The 20,452-nt window shown below is 45.2% G+C and overlaps 1 protein-coding gene across 1 annotated transcript in view; it reads right to left on the bottom strand.

The window, feature by feature from the left end:
- Window positions 1–20,452, bottom strand: part of Yars (tyrosyl-tRNA synthetase) — a 31,584-nt gene that overhangs the window by 9,719 nt on the left and 1,413 nt on the right. The window contains exons 2-8 of the mRNA XM_021200342.2: window positions 14,501–14,647; window positions 14,189–14,364; window positions 11,140–11,269; window positions 5,618–5,698; window positions 3,539–3,631; window positions 1,345–1,480; window positions 492–577 (exon numbers count right to left, since the gene is read on the bottom strand). Coding sequence (XP_021056001.1) covers window positions 492–577; window positions 1,345–1,480; window positions 3,539–3,631; window positions 5,618–5,698; window positions 11,140–11,269; window positions 14,189–14,364; window positions 14,501–14,647 — 849 coding nt within the window. The remainder of the gene's footprint in view (window positions 1–491; window positions 578–1,344; window positions 1,481–3,538; window positions 3,632–5,617; window positions 5,699–11,139; window positions 11,270–14,188; window positions 14,365–14,500; window positions 14,648–20,452) is intronic.

The raw sequence follows: 20,452 nt of genomic DNA, 5'->3' as shown, positions 1-20,452 counted from the left end.
CCTCTCCCTCTCCCTCTCCCTCTCCCTCTCCCTCTCTCTCTCTCTGAGACAGGGTTTCTCTGTGTATTCCTGGCTGTCCTGAAACTCACTTTGTAGACCAAGCTGGTCTCGAACTCAGAAATCTGCCTGCCTCTGCCTCCCAAATGCTGGGAGATTCAAGGAGTGTGCTACCACGCCCAGCTCTAAAGATTTTTTTTTTTTAAAAAAAATTATGTGTATGAATGTGTCTAGACATGAGTGTGCCCTGAGCGTGGCCATGGAGAAGCACTCTTTATGGCATCACCCTCTGGAGAGGCCTGAGGATCAGTGACTTAGGTGTGTGCTCTCTGCCCACCTACTTAATAAAGTACTCGAATCTGCATCTAAGTCATTAACAAAACACAGCCTTCGTGGGTACCAAGACAGAGCTGTATGGCTCGTTCACACAGGCTGGCAGCCGAGAGGGAGAGAGCTGTCAGACTCCAGAGGTCTTCATCTTTCTCCAGCATTACCTCAGCAGCGAAGTCCTTCTCCAGCTCCAGGTAAATGGTGTAGGTCTTGTTTCCGCCCCACTTCTCATCTCTCAGGATCACAAACTCTACAACGTAGCAACAAACAAGTCAGGAACTGCCTGTTGTAACTCCTCAACCCAATGCAGAAGCGCGTGTGCATGTGCGTGTGCATGATATTTAATGCCTTTTACTTTTACCAGGTGAGTCATCTCACCAGCCCTGGTTTGACACTTCCTTCCTTCCTTCCTTCCTTCCTTCCTTCCTTCCTTCCTTCCTTCCTTCCTTCCTTTCTCCTTTTTTTGAGACAGGGTTTCTCTGTATAGCCTTGGTTGTCCTGGAACTCACTTTGTAGACCAGGCTGGCTTCGAACTCAGAAATCCGCCTGCCTCTGCCTCCCGAGTGCTGGGATTAAAGGCGTGCGCCACCACGCCCCAGCCTGAGTCTTTCTTTCTTGGTGTTGGGACTAGTCCTGGGCTGATGCATGTTAAACATGGCCTCCAGCTGAGTGTTTCTGTTCTCTAATAGATAAGCAGCCACACTGTGTATCCAGCAAAAAAATCATTGCTTACAACTCTTTTGTATTCTAGTTTGACATGTCTGCCTCTAGTCTCTTTTCAGATTCGCCTCCACAGCCAGACAACCCTCTAAAACCCCACCAGGTAGTGAGCACAAGACAACTAAGGGACAGCCAGTCTCATAACACACATTCTGTATATGAAATCAGGGCAGAGATTCAGGGCAGCCAGTCCCTGCAGGAAGAACCTATGACAATTCTAAGTACAGTCACAGCAGGAATCTGCATCTTTGAGCCGGGCCCCTAAGAACCAGGCAGGGGGTGGGGGGAGACTCTTACCAGACTTGAGAGGAAAGAGGACATGCTTAATGAAGGACAGAACCCCGTTGTTCTCCACATTGCCTGGCTCGCAGAAGGCCTTCTTCAGCTTTTTCCTCACGTCCTCCTTCCGATCGAGGAGGTCGATTTTGGACTCCTAGAAGTCGGGAAGGAAGAGACCTCTTGTGGTAGAAAATGAGAACACACTCACCTAATATAAACACACACATTACATAATTTTTAAAAGTTCAATTTAATGAGGTCTAATCTATCCATTTTTTCCTTGATGGATTATACACCTTTTCTCTTCTTTTGAGCTAGGATTGCATGTAACCCAGGTTGATGTCAAACCTACTTCGGATGTTCGTGAACCGATCTTCCAGTGTTAGAACTCCAGGTAGGTACTGTTAGGCCTGTTTCAGGCAGTGTTGAGTCAACCCCAGGGCTTCATGTATGCTGGGTGAGCACACTACCAACTAAGCTATGTGCACATCCTACCCACCCACCCACCCACCCATCCTGAGGGTATGTATGTGTGCAGGATCAGAAGAGGATGCTGGGTCCCCTGAAGCTGGAATGACAAGTGGTCTTGAGCCACCTGTTGTGGGTGCTGGGAACTGAACCTGGGTCCTCTACAAGAACGTGTGCTCCTAACCACTGAACTATCTCTTTAGTTCCATATACATTCTTTTTTTTGTTTTTTTTTGTTTGTTTGTTTTTTTGTTTTTCAAGACAGGGTTTCTTTGTGTAGCCCTGGCTGTCCTGGAACTCACTTTGTAGACCAGGTTGTCCTTGAATTCAGAAATCCACCTGCCTCTGCCTCCTGAGTGCTGGGATTAAAGGTGTGCACCACCATGACCGGCCATATAAATTCTTAAAATGTTGTTTGTTTGAGACAGGGTTTCTCTGTGTAGCCCTGGCTGACCTGGAACTCACTCTGGCCTAAACTCAGAGATCTGCTCTGCCTCCCAAGTGTGTGGTGGGTGCCACCACTGCTCGTCAAAACAAAAAAAAATTTTTTTTTTTTTTTTGGTTTTTCTAGACAGGGTTTCTCTGTGCAGCCCTGGCTGTCCTGGAACTCACTTTGTAGACCAGGCTGNCCTCAAACTCAGAAATCCTCCTGCCTCTGCCTCCCAAGTGCTGGGATTAAAGGCGTGTGCCACCACGCCTGGCATAAAACAAAATTTTTTTTTTTAAATAAAATTTATTTTTTTATTATTTATAAGTACACTGTAGCTGTTTTCAGACACTCCAGAAGAGGGAGTCAGAGCTCCTTGCGGATGGTTGTGAGCCACCATGTGGTTCCTGGGATTTGAACTCAGGACCTTCGGAAGAGCAGTTGGGTGCTCTTACCCGCTGAGCCATCTCACCAGCCCAAAACAAAAATTTTTAAATAAAGATTTTAGTTATGTGAGGTGGCACAACACTCATTAACAGTTTGAAGCCAAGGCTGGTGAGATGGCTAAGCAGGTAAAGGTGCCACCAAGGCTGACGTGTAGTGTCCGTATTCCTGCCTCAGTCTCCAGAGTGCTGACAGTATAGGTAGACAGGATCACCAAGCCCAGCACAGTGGGGTGAACTTTCTCACAGCCTAGGAAGGAAGGAATGCGCTCGTTCTGGCCATTAGCAGCACTGATAACAAGATGGCTGCCGCCTGGCTGGTGATGGACAGGATGACATAAGGCCATCCTTACAGCACAGCCTTCAGACTCTCCAATTGCTAGGTCACTGTTCTTTTCTGACTCTCTGGCTGGCTAGGTCACTGCTCTTTACAGTCTTCAATCCAGCTTTTGCCGGAGTCTTCTAGATTCAAGAAACAGTTGTGTGTGTGTAGGGGCCAGCAAGATGGCTCTGTGGGTTTAGGTGCCTGATCACTTGAGTTCAATCCTCAGTCCCCTCATGGCAGAGAGAGAGAACCAGCTTCCCTACGTAGTCCTTTGACCTAGACACGTGGGCCATGGCAGGTGTGGATCCACACACACACACAGGTCAATGTCTGAGGATGCAGCCGTGGACGGATGCTTGCCTCACATGGGAGAGGCCTTCTGTTCAATGCCCAAGATGAAATGAATGGGAAGGGAGCAGCACCATCTCTGGCCTGGAGAAGTGCCTCACTGGGAAAAGAACTTATAGATGCAGGCACGCACCCATACACACACGCAGATACACACAAAATAAATAAATGTAAAGGGTAAAGAAATGGTTAGCAATTTACCTCTTCTGACGAGCTCATTTTGCTCCCAGTTAACCCAGGGACCATGGGATTCATCAGGTGGACCCGTTTTGAGTAGCCAAGTGCGGGAAGATACTAGAATGAAAAACATAATAAAAATAAAGCACTAAGTATAAGCTAGCCAGGTGTGAGACACTGTATCAAAGATAAAGATAAAGGGCTGGAAATATAGCTCAGCTGGTAGGCGTTTACCTAGCATGTTCAAAGTGTTGGGTTTGATCCCTAGGACCTCATAACTGGGTATGGAGTCTGTAATCCCAGTTTTTGGGAGGTAGAAGCAATTAGATGCTCAATGTCATCCTTGGTTACACAGCAAATTAGAGGCTAGCCTAGGCTACAAGAAGTCCTGTGTCAGAACAGCCAACCTGCTATGCCAGGTACAGTGACATCTGCCTTTAATCCCAGCACTCAGAAGGTGTAGGCAGAGGCAGGAGAATCTATAATTATAAGGCAAACTGAACTTGATAGGATGTTCTAGCCATCTAAGGTTATATAGCAGCAACCCGCTTTAACTCTTTTTCTCCTCAAAAAACCTAAATGGTGCCACCCTACCCAAGAAACACTGTACACATTTTCCCGTTCATTAAATAAATCTGAAAACTATTTCAATATATTGTGTGTGCATGTGCGTGCATGCATGTGCATGCTTATATGAGGGTGCACTTCCCTGGGTGGGTATGAGGCCAGGGGCTGACATTGGGATGTCTTTTTTTTTTTTTTTTTTAAAGTATTTATTTATTATATGTAAGTACACTGTAGCTGTCTTCAGACACTCCAGAAGAGGGAGTCAGATGTCATTACGGATGGTTGTGAGCCACCATGTGGTTGCTGGGATTTGAACTCAGGACCTTTGGAAGAGCAGTCGGAGCTCTTAACCGCTGAGCCATCTCACCAGCCCGGGATGTCTTTTTCAATTACCTTCCACTGCATTTGTTTTGAGACAGCGTTTCTCGTTGACCTGGAGCTCCGTGTTCTGACTGCACTGGCTGGCTAGCGAGCCCCAGCATCGGTGCATCTTTGCCTTTACTAGACTGTTTCTGTAGACATACGCCTCAGAGCAGGCGCTAAATGATGGTGGTGAGTCAGACTCACCGTCCTGATTGCAAAGCAAGCACTTTACCCACTGAGGCGTCTCCTCAGCCCTCAGGATACTCCTATCTAACTCTTGGCCACTGGATATGCTTAGTTCTAAATATCTGCTTTAAATTAATAACGTGGTGAGTACTCTCACACAGGGCTCAAACTTTATTTACTTGTTCTTGCTTTCTTAGGTCAGGTTTCCCGGAGCAGATTTTACTAAGTCCATGGAACAGGAACATTTGAGAGTTGTCGAAGTATCCTAGGAATTTATATTTCTGCTTGAGTTGTTTTCTCTACACCTTGCCCAAATCAGGTTTCAAGAAGCTTTGAAAAATTACCAACTACAGAGGCTGGAGAGATGGCTCAGTGGTTAACAACACTGGCTGCTTTTCTAGAAGACCCAGGTTCAGGTGCTCACAAGCACCTGTGACATCAGGCCCAAGAGATCTGACACCGTCTTCTGGCTTCTGATGCACTGACATATATGCAAAAGAAATACCCACACTCATTAAGAAAAAGAAAAAGAAAAAGAAAAAGAGAAAGAGAAAGATCTGAAACCCAAACCACAACAGCAGCCTTCTCAATGTACTCAAGCTCTTTGCAGGAACACAAGTATGTGCTTGTGCCGATTCCCTCCGAAACCCTGGTGAACTCCATTTCCTGGACCAGCAGAGTCTACGAAACTCAGGACAGTGCAAACCAAATGCTGGAGGAGAGACTAGTCCTCCTGTCTGGTAGGAACAGGATGGAACTGAATCCAGCAGCGCAGCTTCCTGTGGGCTGGTACCCAGAGTGTGTGGGCTGCTGGGGCAGACAGAGTGGGCCCAGCTACCCCTGTGTTAGCATGGACATTGTTTTCTCGTCTGGAGAACATGGATAGCCACCATCCAGCGCACTTAGGACCAGTGTGACCACATTATAGTTGAGTCAACGTCAGCTGTATACCTCAGAGGTGTGAACGAGGATTGAACACTCACTCACCTTCTCAGCAAAGGTAAAAATCTTCCTCTGATCAACACCGCCGAACTGGGCATCCACTTTTAAGTACTCTTCATCCAAAGCCTGTGGAAAGAAACACAGAGTGTAAGCACCTATGGTCTTGGTCCCCTATAGGTCTGAGCCAGAAAAATTAGAATCACATGAGTTCTCAAAGGGTGGAGCCAGGAGAGAAACAAGCAACACAGAGCCTCCCTGGTGGCTCCGAAACAGCTGTGGAGTTCCTGTGTGAACATTACTGCACATGGAGTGGGTTGGGCTTTCAGCATGCTCACAGTCTAATTCAGTGTGGGAGGAAGTGATGCCGAAGGTCTCCCACTGAACAAGGCACATAACATTGAAGATGGCATGGAGCAGTGACTCCTGCCAGCCTGCCAGCCTGCCAGCCAGCCAGCCACTCTGAGTACTTGGGAGGTAGAAGCAGGTTATACTGAGGTCATGAGTTCAAGCCCAGCCTGGAGCACACAGTAAGACACTCTAGGGAAAAAAGACTCTCAAAGTTGGGTGTGTGAGTAGTAAGTGCATATGCTTACCTTGTATAAGGCCCAGGGTTCAGTCCTGGGTGCCAACCCCCCAATAAAAATGCTTATGACTACTTAGATAAGAGGTGAAGCAGGCTCTTTACCCATGAGGTCCAGAGCTCTTCTCAATGTGCAAGAACTGATTCTCTCTCTTTCACTACATGGGTCTTGGGAGATGGAAGTCAGGTCATCAGGCTAGGTGGCAAGTGCCTTAACTGTCCAAGCCACCTTGCTGGTCGAGATTCAGATTTTTTCTGTTGCTTTGCTTTTGAATAAAGTTTCCTTGATACTTTGAGGCATGGGGAGGGCAATACTGACCTTCGTGTCGTGCTCATGCCTATAATCTCAGCCATCAAGAGGCTGAAACACAGAGACTGCCAGGAGGTTTAGAGCAATCTATGCTGTACAGTAAGCTACAGATCAATTGCTCCCATTTCCCCAATACCAAAACTGAAACAAAACAAAACCCCCAAAACCAAACCAGTAAACTAGGACTACTAACTGAACACTTGTCAGGCCTGGTGCCAGCCCTGTGGATTCAGGGATGAATCAGACCCACTTCCTCCCTGCAAGCTCAATTATCTGCTTGGGGAGAGACACGCAAACAGATCATTTCAGCACAGCATTTAAGGGCTAACTACATGCTCATGTTAGGAACCGGGCCAATACCGTAGTCTAGTCAGCTGGGTGTGGGACTGTGGGTTGGACTTGAGGTTTTCGAATACAAACAGGAGACAGAGTGAGAAGGCAGAGAGTGTGAAGTGTTTAGGAAAATGTAAGTGACTCAGTCTGGGAAAGCCAACTTCAAGTGATGTGGGGCTGGTGAGCGGAGAGGTTAGTCAAGGAGGCGGGCACCAGGTATAATGGTTGTGACTGCAGTCTTAGCCTTGGCATGGCAAGGCAGAATCAGGCAGATGCCCATGACTTCAAGGCCAGCCTACTCAGTAAGTTCTAATCCAGAGAGAGCTACAAAGACTGTCTCAAAAATTAAAGTAGCTGGAAGAGGTGGTATACACCTTTAATTCTAGCACCGAGGAGGCAGAAGTAGGAATTTAAGGCCAGCCCCCTTCACATAATGAGTTCTAGTCCAGCCAAGTCTACAAAGTGAGAACTTGCCTCAAAAAACAAACAAACAAACAAACAAACAAATAAATAAAATAAAAAGAAAAGTTGGGTTGGGCAGTGGTGGTGCACTTGGGAGGCAGAGGCAGGCAGATTTCTGAGTTCGAGGCCAGCCTGGTCTACAGAGTGAGTTCCAGGACAGCCAGGGCTATAGAAAGAAAAAGGAAAGTTGATAAGACCATGAGTGTCTTATTAGTACTGCCTAGAATGCCTTAGTTAGTACTACCCTACCACTGGACAGTTTTAAGGGAACATGTGACCAGCACTGAAGAGAGCAGTTACAGACAGCAGGGCATGGACTGGAGGCCTGTGGAGGCTAGAGACAGTGTCACTAACAGGCTGCTGTAAGAGTCTAGGTGAAAACACCCACGATCCACAGCAACGGAGATGTGGAACAAGAACAAGTTCAAGAGGCTGGAGCATGGCTCAGCGGTTAAGAGCACTGGCTACTACTCTTTCAGAAGACCCAGGTTCAATTCCCAGCATGCACACGATAGCTCACAACGGTCTGTAATTATAGTTCCAGGGGACCTGACACCCTCACACAGACAAAACACCAATGTACATAGAATAAAGTAAATTAAAATCTTAAGGAAACAGTAACTAGTTTAAGAGCTGACATGTGTAAGCGTGCGTGCCCACATGTATGTGGGGACCAGGGATGGGTGTTGAGTGTTTCTGTTGTTCCCCACCAGAGGCAGCATCTCTCACTGAATTTGGACCTCACTAACTCGGCTAGTCTTGTTAGTTAGTTAGTGATGGACCAGCCTGTCTCTATCATAAGATTAGAAGCTATCTTATTGCAAGGTCAAAACAAACTCATTGCTGTTGCCTGTAGGTCTTGACCTAGTTTTTGGAATTTGACATGTTCCATACCCCATATTCTGACCTCAACTTTGACCTGCTAAGTAATTGTGAGATGTTCTACCAACTTCCTATGTAACCAAAACCCTTGGGAGTCCCCTGGTCTTCTAGTTTGGGGCTATAAGAACCCCATTCCTTGGGGCTAGAGAGATGGCTCAGCAGTTAAGAGCACTGACTGCTCTTCCAGAGGTCCTGAGTTCAAATCCCAGCAACCACATGGTGGCTCACAACCATCTGTAATGGGATCTGATGCCCTCTTCTGGTGCATCTGAAGACAGCTACTCATATGCCACAGTCGTTCAGTCAGGGGTCTTAAGACCTGCGGGGGGACTGCACTCAGATACCCAGGTAAGGACCGGATTCGGCGTGACAGACAGAGACACAGACACAAGATGGTTGTATCAACTGCTGCGAAATTTTTACTTCAAGCATCAGACTTTATACACATGAAACAAGGAACAAGAAATTGGCTCAGATTCAGGACAGATCATAATTTTACTTAGAAACCTATTACCATACAGATCGTCATTATTGCAAGCACAGAACATCCAGTGAGAATTTTAACTTCGGCACTTTGCCTGCGGTCATGCTGCCTGACACTTGGTTTTACTAGTTTCGTTTTTTCCCAGGTACTATTGCCTGTGGTTAATACCACCAACCATGTGTTCTAATATCCTATTTTTAAGACATTCTTAACTCCATCTAAATTCCCTTATAAGTTCTTTCCAATCCTAAACTTTCATAATATTTTATTTCACTTTCCATTCTATCATCAGGATTCCTTCTAACTCTAGTATTTCTGATAAACCCTGATTCAAACCTTGGCATTGCATCCACGATTTCTCCTTAACCTAAAGAGGAATTTAACAGAATTATTAGCAAGTGGGCAGCTGGAGAATCATCTTTAGTAACAGTCTTATTTAATGCCAGGTCACGTAGTTCATTTTCCACTTCCTACTCTTGCCCTATTTTTTGACTCTACCGTGGGTAACCAAGTCTGCTCAGGCTAACGTGTACCGTTCTCGTTCTGCAACGGTTCAGTAGTTACTTCCTTATTTCCAGGAATATCTTATGCTGTATCTAAGGGCACCCATCACCTGTTGGTGGGGTGACTATTACACAAGAGCTGTAGATCAAAGGCCACAAACAATTAATAATCCCAATGCCCAGGTACTGCTTATCCCTCAGCATGATCCCAGGAGGAAAGCACTCCATGACTGTCTCGGAGGTCGCTGCCGTGGACCTTCAGGGGGCAAAACCACCTGTGGCACGAACCCCGAGACCGGCAGCCATTCAAGCTCTTTGTTCTCCATGCTGCACAGTCTTCTCTGAAGAGGGTGCGGCACTCATATAAATAAAATAAATATTAAAGACCAAAACCAAAAAAAACCTCTCTGTGATGATGACTACATTCCATGTCAGTGCTGCCCAAGCACGTAGCCACTAGTAGTCACACATGGTTACCCTGAACTAGAAAACGATTCAAGAACTAAATGTTTGTTTTGTTTGCTTTCTGAGACGGAGTTTCTCTGTAACAGCTCTGACCATCCTGAAACTCACTTTGTAGACGAGACAAGAGTTCTGCCTACCTCTGCCTCCCAAACGCTGGGATTAAAAGTGCACCATCATATTGGTCAGAAGAGACTAATTAAAACAAACAAACAAACAAACCCAGGCAGAAGTTCATGTCATGACATCATCTCAAAAGAAACAAAACCAAATACTACTTAGCAACTGGAGGGGGCGCCTAGAGAAATGAATGGCTCAGCAGTTAGGAACACTGGATGGTCCTTTAGAAGACCCGGGTTCAATTCCTAGGACGCATGGCAGCTCACAACTGTCTGTAGTGACAAGGGGTGACTGGCTTCATCACCCTGAACTCATGATGATCCCCCTGCTTCTACATTTCTAGTGCTCAGATTACAGGCCCAGGACAAGCAGCGCGCAGATGCACTTTCTAATGTGAAACTGGAGATCAAACTCATAGCCCTGTGGAAGGTAGGCAGACACCCAGTAAGCTGACCTATGGTCATTAAAATTGTGCTCAGTATAATGCCCAGGCTTGCCTGAACGCCTAGACTAAGTGTTCCTCTGGCTTATCTTATTTTTTTTCCTTGGTCGTTTGTTTATTTGAGACAGAGTCTTTCTATGTGGATCTGGCTGTCTTAGAACTTATGAAGTAACCAGGCTGGACTTGAACTCACAGAAGTCCATCTGCCTCTGCCTTCTGAGTGCTTGGGCTAAAGGTGTGTGCCTCCACACCCAGCTGCTTCTCTAGTAGCTGGGGCTAACAAAGCTGTCTCACCTTGCACAGCTAAAGTTTTAATGTTTTCCCTCCTTGTAGTGCTAGGGGCCAAACCTAGGCAAGTATTCTACCATTGTGATATTTGAAACCCTTAAGTTTTTCCCCACTGAAACAGTGTCTACTATTTGCTCTGGCTATCCTTGTCCTGGAATTTGCTACATAGTCTAGGATGGCCTTGAACTCACAGAGATCTACCTGGCTCTTTTTTTTTTTTTTTTTTTTTGAGATAGCCTCTGGCTATGTAACCTAGGCCAATCTTGAACTCACAATCGAGCAGCCTTAAAGAACAGAAAGGAAATAGGGGAAATAGGAGCTTACAACCGAAGAAGTATCCAGGAAGGAAAAGAGCCAGGAAAAAAGGCATTGTGTTACCCGAAGAGTAAGTACACAGGCAGTGCCCTGGGAGGCTTGCAACCAGCTCTTAGAAACAGTGCAGAGGGCTGTAGAGATGGCTCAGTGGTTAAGAGCCCTGGCTGTTCTTCCAGAGGACCCAGGTTCAATTCACAATGCTCATATGATTGCTCATAACTATCTGTAACTCCAGTTCCAAGGGATCCAACATACTCATATAGACACACATGTAGGCAAAATAGCAATACACAGAAAAAAAATTTAAAAAGTAGAAAGAAAAAGTGCAGAAGGAGTATGGAAAGGTAGTTGGGGTGGAGGTGGGGTGGGGGGCCCCCTCTTCCTACCTGAAGACCGGGGTACAGCAGCCCACTCAGCAAAGGGTGTTCCACCTGTTTTACAACCTCAGCCCCGGCTTTCTTGGCATCGTGTTGTGTGACCACGGAGGACAGTCGGTACACATCCAGTGTGTACTCTCTGAAGAAGGAGGAGGAGAGAGCTGTGAGGCAGGCCTCAGTGTCCCAGCACAGTCTTCAAGCACATTCACTGCCCGACCTTAGCACACTCTAAAGATGGAAGTGTCATACTGCTTCTACAACACCAGATCCATCCACTCATCCAAGCTATTACTTTATGTTTCTAGTTTTGATTTTGCTTCTGAAAAATGTCCAGCTATTATCTTGTGGCGCATTGCATCTTTTCCACCTGCCTTTCTCTTCTGGAACCCCTAATCAAAAAAGTACAATTTTCAAATCTTCCTTTAAGACCTTACTCTTTTTTTTTTTTTTTTTTTAAAGTATGTATAAGGAATAACAAACTGGCTGGGGAGGTGGCTCAGTGGTTAAGAGCACTTTTTCTTGCAGAGGACCTGGGTTCGGTTCCCAGTACCTACACAATAGCTCACAACCATATAGAACTCCAGTTCCAGGGGCACTGATGCCCTCTTCTGACTTCTGTGGGCACCAGGCATGCCAGGGCTGTGCATATACACATGCAGACAAAACACTCATAAAACAAACTTAAAAAGATAAAGAAGTAACAAATACTACAAAGAACAGCACCTAGCTTACAGTTTAAGAAGAATGACTAATAATCACCTTGGCGGCACCTAGCGTCCTCTGCGGATCCGCCGTCCTCAGAGGAACCTTATCTTGAGCCTGTTGCTGCTTTCCAGCTTGGCACTTGTGTATGTAAGCCGTGTCCCTATACTTGTATACATGGGCACATAGCCTGCGTGCCAAGAGAACATGGATTTACATCTCAAACTGCAGTGGACAATGCCAAACCATCCCCCAAAATGATTTTTGTCAATTTTATTACCTAGTTTTGCTATTTAAAAATTTTGTCCATTTAGTCATTACATTGTGATTTCTCACTAGGATTTTAATGTCCATTTCTTTGACTAATAACCAGGGGCTATTACTCCCCCCCATATGATTACTAGACATTTGAGAATTCTAACAAATACACAACTGAACTTTTTTTTCCTGAATTGGCTCAATTAAAAAAATGGACTGTAATTTTAATTTAATTAATTAATTGTGGTATGGTCTTTCACAAAAAGGGTCTGGCTAGCCCAGAACTATGTAGATCAGACTAATCTTGAACTCATAAAAATTAGCCTGTTTTGGCTCTTGAGTTTAAAGGCGTATACTATTATGCCCCACTGATTCTATAATTTTTGAAATACTAGATATTAATCTTTGGCCAGTTGTATATGTCATAAGGATTTTGGCCAATTGTAGTGTGTGTGCACACGTGTGTGAGATTGAAACCAAGAACTTTTGTATGCTAATTACACCTCAGCCTATGGCTTGATATTATTAATTTTTACTTCTGATGTAGTGGAGGTCTTAATTTGAAATGGGAAGATGCTGGAAATTCTACCCAGGGCTTTTGTTTGAGACTTGGCCTCACTATGCAGCTCTAGCTGGCTCGGAACTTGATTTATAGAGCAAGCTGGCCATGAGCTCATAGAGAGCCACTTGCTTCTGCCTCCCAACTGGTGGGATCAGACCATGCATCACCATGCCTGGCCCTTACGTCTTGTGCTTTTTAACTACTAAAGAGTAGTAAGTGCGCTTTTTTTTTTTTTTAAGTTTTTCGAGAAAGGGTTTCTCTGTGTAGCCCTGGCTGTCCTGGAACTCACTCTGTAGACCAGGCTGGCCTCGAACTCAAAGACCTGCCTGCCTCTGCCTCCCAAGTGCTGGGAAAAAAGGCGTGCACCACCACTGCCTGGCTAGTAAGTACTCCAAACTATAGATATATTTCTCTGGCTCAGAAAATTTTTCTTTTTTTTAAAGATTCATTTTATCTTAGTGTATGAGTATTTTGACTGCATATATGTATGTATATGTACCGCATGTTTACCTGGTGCCACAGAAGTCAGAAAAGGGCACCAGATCCCTGGATCAGATGGTTGTGAACCACCATGTAGGTGCTGGGAATTAAACCTAGGTCCTCTGCAAAAACAAGTGCTTTACCCACGGAGCCATCTCTACACCCCCAGAAGCCTGCTGGAACTTGCTCTGTAGACCAGGCTGTCCTTGAGCTCAAGATCCTCCAACCTCTGCCTCCTGACTGCTGGGGTTAAGGGCGGGTGCCACCGCCTGGCTTAGGAAGCCTTCATTTTAAAGCAGTTCATTCTTTAGCCTTCTGTGATTGTGCTTTGGTATACCGTGTCTCACTGTACCTGCTCTGAGACTCAATTCTCCCAGGTCCAAGCAGTCACCTGTGCTCCACTTCTCAGACACTGTTCTACACACCCCAAGAGCATATTTTAACATTCAATATTTATGTCTTTAAAACTGACTCTCAAAAGTAATGGTGTGCACATGACAGCAGTTATTTTAAGGTATAGACACCCCTTGGTATCTCATGATGCCTCCCTCTCTATCAAAAGCCACCAATGTCCAAATTTGTCCCTGATGTAAGATAGTATAGCATCCCATGTGCCATGTCCCTGACATGAGATGGTACAGCATCCCATGTGCCATGTCCCTGATGTGAGATGGTACAGCATCTCATGTACTACCACAGTAAGAACTGCTGGAGGAAGGCAAAGAACCTCCTCTCACATTTCTTTTATCATTATTTGCTGAGGCTGAAAGAGAGGGAGGCTGGGTGTTTCCACCCCTTCCCCAAAAGTTATGCGCTTCAAGGTGGAGGTTTTGTTAGGGTTACATTTCCATCTGTAGCAAACACACAGTACCTAGGTGTTTCCGAGCCAGTATATTTTTGTTGGGTGGATTAAACCAACAAAGGGTATGGACTATTTAATGGTCCGTAACAGGTAGTATCAAGTAGCTTGCAACCCAAATTTAAAGAGTGCCTGGACTCCACAGCCCTGTAATTAGCAAGGAACCCCAGATCTCCAAGGAGCGATCAAGAGCTTACTTGCTGAGCTGGTAGTCGGTGCCTTTGATAAACTTGAGCTTCTCCAAGGGCACGCCAATACTCTCCAACATGGCCTTGATTACATTCTCATAGTAACTGGTTCGAAGTTCTAGAAGCTCCCAAGGGGCTTTCATGTTGTCCAGGTATGCATGGAGGTCCGCAAACAGGATGGTGACCTGGACAGACACATTAAGAGGCCACCAAAGTGTAAATTGGCCCCAACACTTTTCGCCCACTACCCAACCCCCACCCTTGTTAAGTATTTGGTCATTTAACAACGACAACTGCTTAGTTCACAGCCCCGGTTCTCACCTCACAACCTGCCTTCAAGAAGTCAGCGATCTTGGACATGGGTACAAAGTAAGCCACGTGAGGCTTCCCCGTGGTGGCCGTGCCCCAGTAAATTTTAAGTTCCCGTTCCTTCAGAATCTCCTTCAGCTTCTCTTCCCCCAGAACCTCCTGTTGTGGAAGCAGAAGAGCGGGTTTAATGCTGATCTCCCCTCCCTGCCCCTTCACCCTGCAGCCAAAGCCCCATGTCCCTGGGAGTTCAAGCTCACAGCCTGTGGGCAAATGTTGCTGGAGTCCAAACATGTTCTCAGTGCCCAGAGCCAACCTACGCTCTTCCTGCTGCTGCTAGTGTCTCTTCCAGGAAATGACACAGATGTTAGGGTGTGAACGCACAAATCTACCCATCTTTCTCTTTTTGACCCCCTCAGTTACCTTTTTCCTTTTGCAGTCACCTCAACAAAATTTTTTTTTTCTTTTAAATTCCATGAGCCTGAGTGTTTTGCCTGCATTCATGTCTGTGCACCACATGCGTACAATGAGTGACCCAGCAGGTCTGAAGAGGGTATCTGATGTCCTGAGACCGGAGTTCTAGATGGTTGTAAGCCTCAATGTATGAGATAGGAATCAAACCCACATACTCTGGAAGAACAGCTAGTGAGTCACCTCCTCTGCCCCTGGAGGCCTCTTAATTTAGCCATCTCCTCTGGTCTCATGTGCTTATGTCCCACTCCAGTGAGGTTTTGAAGTTCAGAGAGGACCCCCAGGCAGTTAGTAAACAGCATTTAGTCCTCCTGCCTGAAACACTGTTCCCTTAGTTTCCCTCTTCTCTTTCTGCTTAGATACCAGCAAGTCTCGGAGTCTACATTTTTTGTTTTGTTTTGAGACAGGGTCTCCTAAACCTAAGCTCGTCTTGATCCTCTACCTCCTGAGTGCTGGGGTGTAGCACCACACCATGCCTGGCTAGGCATCAAACCTTTGTGTATGCTAAGGTGAATTAAACCATTTTTCTATAACCTGGGAACTATGTTGAAAACATGTTACACTGTTTTGAACTAAGTTTGTTTTGATGAAATTAATATAACATGTTTTGACTTAAAGGATGGTGTTGTAAAAGGAGAAAAATATTTACGAACAATGGGACAAGAAGGCTTTGACTGTTAACAGAAAAATAGTGACGTTTAAATAGTGAGCCTGTTAAGTCAAGTGCTGACTCACACAAAGAGTTTAAGAACCATAACTAGGGGCTGGAGTGGTTAAAAGAACTGGTTACTACTCTTCCGGAAGTCCTGGGTTCAGTTCCCAAATGGTGGTGCACAACGGTCTATAACTGTAGCCCCTTGCCCTCTTCTTGTGTGTAGACTGATGTACATGTAGACAACACACACACACACACACACACACACACACACACACACACACATCTTTTTAAAAAAATAACTGAAACTAGACTGTAGACCCAAGGATTGCATTGCTATGCATCCTAGACACCCACTGCACTGGTTGACAAAGACAAGGTGACTCAGACTGGCCATCGTGTGACTATGGCTCCAGAAACCATGGAGTTTCTGGCATCATCACTGAGATCACACATGTCTGCCTGTCAGCCCTAGCTGATGGCTGAAGCTCTAAAGGACCTTCTAGAACTCCCAACAGTCCCAGTCTCTTAGTCTGCTACAGTTGAAGGACTCAGGTCAAGCTTGCTCCTTAAGTACTGTTATGGTTTGAGCCTATAAGCCAGTCCCAATTAAATGTAGTCCTTATAAGAGTTGCCTTGGTCATGGTGTCTGCTCACAGCAGTAAAACCCTAACTAAGACAGATGTTGGTACCAGGGACTGGTGTATTGCTGTGACAGGCCTGACCATGTTTTTGTTTGGAGGAATGTGGATTTTGGGACTTTTGATTTGGAAAGCCATGGAATGTTTTAAGTGGGGCTTAGTGGGCTATCCTGGTAGGAATGTTGAGGACTTTGTTGCTGAGTATGATTTGAACTGTGCAGACCTGGCCCAAGAGGTTTCAGTGGAGAAGAACTTCAGTATGTGGCCTCGAGACTGTTTTTGTAGTATTTTGGTGAAGAACATAAGCCCTGGTCTGCAGAGTCAGCCCCAGGCTAAGGTGAAGAGACTCATATTAATTGAATTGACAAAGCAAGTCTCAGAAATGCTTATCATAGACTTTGTTCTCTGCTTAAGTCTCATGAAGAGGGATTGGAATAATAAGCACAGCAAGCTGAGAAAGGGAAAATATGAAATATATGGTTTGACCATTAAAGGGGCATCAGGAAGTGAAATGGAGCTGAATTCTGTGTTCAAAGATATTAAATGGAATTAAGGGACTTGACCTTGGGGTAAGATCCCACCCAGCTAAATTTAGGTCCAGGCATGGTGCTACACACCTTTAATTCCAGAAGACAAAGCCAAGCAGATCTCTGAGTTCAATGCCAGTTTGCGACAAAGCAAATTCTAGGTGAAGAAAAGCTTAAATCCAGGCCTGATGGTACATTCCTTTAATCCCAGCATTACAAGAGATCTCTGGGCTCAAGGTCAATCTACAGAGCAAGTTCCAGGACAGCCAAGCTTAGTCAGTGAGTTAGAAAACAGAAAGCTGGTGATATAATAAGGAGGGGGTCATCATGCATGTTCCAACTCCAGCAAGCAGCAGAACATGGCAGCAGCTTCAGCCATTTGGCTTTGGCTTTAGAGTCCAGAATAAAAGGGACTACTGGGACAATTGGTGCTCGTTAAGTCAGAGCTAAGAAAGGTAAATCTCATGTGGACATTCTAACTGCTGAGTGTCTCATAGCCTATCAGCCCTGCTTGTCACACTGGGCAAGCCCTTATCCAAACAGCTATATCATATATCAGCTAATCCCACACTCTGCCCCAATTATTCTCTTCTGTTGCTTGAAAGCATCACAGGTATGCATCGCTGCATGGCTTTTGTAAGTTTTAAACATGGTGGAGATGTGGTTCAGGTGGTAGACTGCCTGCCCAACACGGAGAAAGCCTGAGTTTGAGTCTCAGCACCACATATAACCAGGTGTGATGGTAAGGCATACACCTATAAGTTCTGGAGGCCATCCTGGATTATATAAGAAACTATTTCAAATACCAGAAGTTAGGAAAAAACAAAGACTTTAGTATAATTATTAATTTAACCATTCCTACTTAGTATTTTAGGAATGGTAAGTGGCCATTAGCTTCTTTTTTTTTTTTTTTTTTTTTTTTTTGGTTTTTCGAGACAGGGTTTCTTTGTGAAGCCCTGGCTATCCTGGAACTCACTCTGTAGACCAGGCTGGCCTCAAACTCAGAAATCTGCCTGCCTCTGCCTCCCAAGTGTTGGGATTAAAGGCGTGTGCCACCACCGCCCAGCAGCTTCAGTTTTTAATGATTAATTTTATTTCTCTAAATTATGTATGTAAGTATGTATGTATGTATGTATGTACATACATTGGTGTGTCCAAGTGTCTTCGAAGCCCAGAGTCAGCCCCTTGGTGCTGAAGTTACAGAGAGTTGTAAGCCACCTGATGTGGGCGCTGGAAACTAACTCAAGTCCTGCACAAGAGCAGTATATGCTCTTAATTGATGAGCTGTCTCAGCAATTTGTGTCCCAAAACAAAAGTTTCAAGCAAAGCCAGGTGTCTGAAACCCAAGAGACCGTGTAGTAATAACCGCTTCTGAAAATACCACCTGCTCTGAAACAGACGGACCCTTTTCTAGACCTAGCGGTGGAGTGCCTTGAAATCACTGTGTACCCACTCTGCTGCCCTACTGTGCACTCAGCCTGTGTAAGTTTAACCTGTCTTTAAGAGAGCAAGGTAATCAACCTTACCTACTCTGAACTCCTCATGCAGTCAGCTTTCACGACCCAAGCTTTACTCTTAAATTCTACACTCCCATGTCCCATGCCCCTGACCCAGAACACACACACACACGGTAACCACTTGCTAAAGGCAGCGAAAAAGTAGAAGGCAGCAAACGCCCACAAACGTTGCAGGTAACATGGTTGATGACCGCTGTGCAAGGCTCTGAGCACTCTTCTGAGTCAATGAAATAAATTCTTCCTTTGTAAAACTCTGCTAAACATCTTTCTAGGAACGTGTCCTTCATTCCCTTCCTATGCCATATTTCTGTGCTGTCCAGGAAACAGAGAGTAACAGGGACAGGCAACAGAAACAGACATCAGATGCATGCCAGAAAGATGACAGACAGGCCACAGACCACAACCTAGACAGACAGAAGACACAGGGAGAGAAGTAGAGAATTCAAATTTTGCCTTCTTTCTTGGTCTAAACCACTCTAAGAAGAAATATCTTTCTTTTAATTCCTTAATTCAACCATTGATGCAAGCTGCCACACACACACACACACACACACACACAAATGATAATTAAAAAAAAAAAAAAAAAAGACCAGAATAACTCCAGTCCATCAGTTGACGATGGATAAATACAAGTTAGCATCTTCATATAATGGAATATTAATTAGTCTCAGGAACAAGAAAAGCAGACTGCAGATTTGTAGGTGAATCTATTCACCTACAAAGGTAGACCAGAGCCAACCACTCTAGCCTGAGGTACAGGCTTAAGAGAGAGGAGACAAAAGGCTTCTAGGTCCCAGATATCTGACCTGAGCTTTGGTAGCTGGTAATAGGTGTCATTTTCTTTTCTTTTCAAAGACTTTTTTTTTTTTTTTAAGTCATGTGTATCTGTGTACGGGTATGTGTGATAAGTGCGAGTGCTTGCAGAAGCCAGAGGCATTAGATCCCTTTAGGTGGGTGTAAGACACCTAATATGGGTGTTAGAGATTGAACTCGGGGTGGGGGGAAGATGGAGAGATGGCTCATCAGTTAGGAGCACTGCTCTTCCAGAGGTCCTGAGTTCAATTCCCAGCAACCACATGGTGGCTCACAACCATCTGTACTGGGATCTGATGCCCTCTTCTGGTGTGTCTGAAGGTAGCTAGTGTACTCATAATAATTCTTAAAAAAAGAAAAAGAGAAAAAGAAATTGAACTTGAGTTCTCTACAAGAACAGTAACTGCTCTTAACCACCAAGCCATCTCTCTAGCCCTTGATTTTCTTTTTGTAAAAAAGAGTTACTTTGTCTTGAAAGCCAAAACATAATAAAGAGCAGAAACATGTGTCTCAAGTGTCCATGTTCCCATCTCTGTAAATGTCTGGGCACCACTCGCTCTCCCTCTCTGCCTTCAGGGTGCCTTTATTCCCCAGTGTCTGCTTCCCTCTAATTCTTTCCCACACACCAGAGCCCTTTCCTATAAGGGAAGCGGTTCCCTGGAAGGGACCAAAGGTCAAAGTAGGCCAGTGGGGTGAAGAAAGGGACACAGCAAGCCTGGGGAGAAGAAGAAGATGGGAGTGGAGAAGGAAGAGGGTAGGAAAGGATATGTTGGGAAAGGAAGGGGGCCTGGAAGTGAGGGGAACGCAGGGAGAAGGAGATGAGAGGCAAGGACGGGAGGGAGTGAGAAAGAAAATATGAGGAATGAAATTCTGGGAGAATTCACAGACTACCTTGTGTAACACCATTCTGTGAAAGGACACCAATGGGCACATCTTATCTGCCTCTAGGCATCAGACCTGCCCCGGAGTGATATATACTCGGGGACAGAAAGCAGATCAGTACTTGGGGGACAAGGATGAAGAACTGGTAGTATAGCTAATGGTACAAGGTTTTCTTTTTCTTTCTTTTTTCCCCACTGACGGTCTGAGGGTCTTGTGAAGCCACACTACCAAAAGTGACCTTAAATTCTGCATCTTCTACTTCCACTTCCTACATGCTGGGATTACAAGCCTGTGCTCAGGTTGGTTCACATTTTTCTGGGAGTCAGGGGAGTTGGGAATAAAAACATCCTAGAACTTTAACCTTGTGGATATACAAGAACTGACTAAAACATACCCTTCGAAGAGGTGAATGTTCTTAGAGACAGGGTCTCTGTATAGAGCTCTACCTAGCCAGGAACTCA

This window comes from Mus pahari, chromosome 6, assembly GCF_900095145.1.
Source record: "Mus pahari chromosome 6, PAHARI_EIJ_v1.1, whole genome shotgun sequence".
NCBI classification, from domain to species: domain Eukaryota; kingdom Metazoa; phylum Chordata; class Mammalia; order Rodentia; family Muridae; genus Mus; species Mus pahari.
Note: the sequence above shows the minus strand (reverse complement) of the source record. Positions and strands in the feature narration are given on the sequence as shown.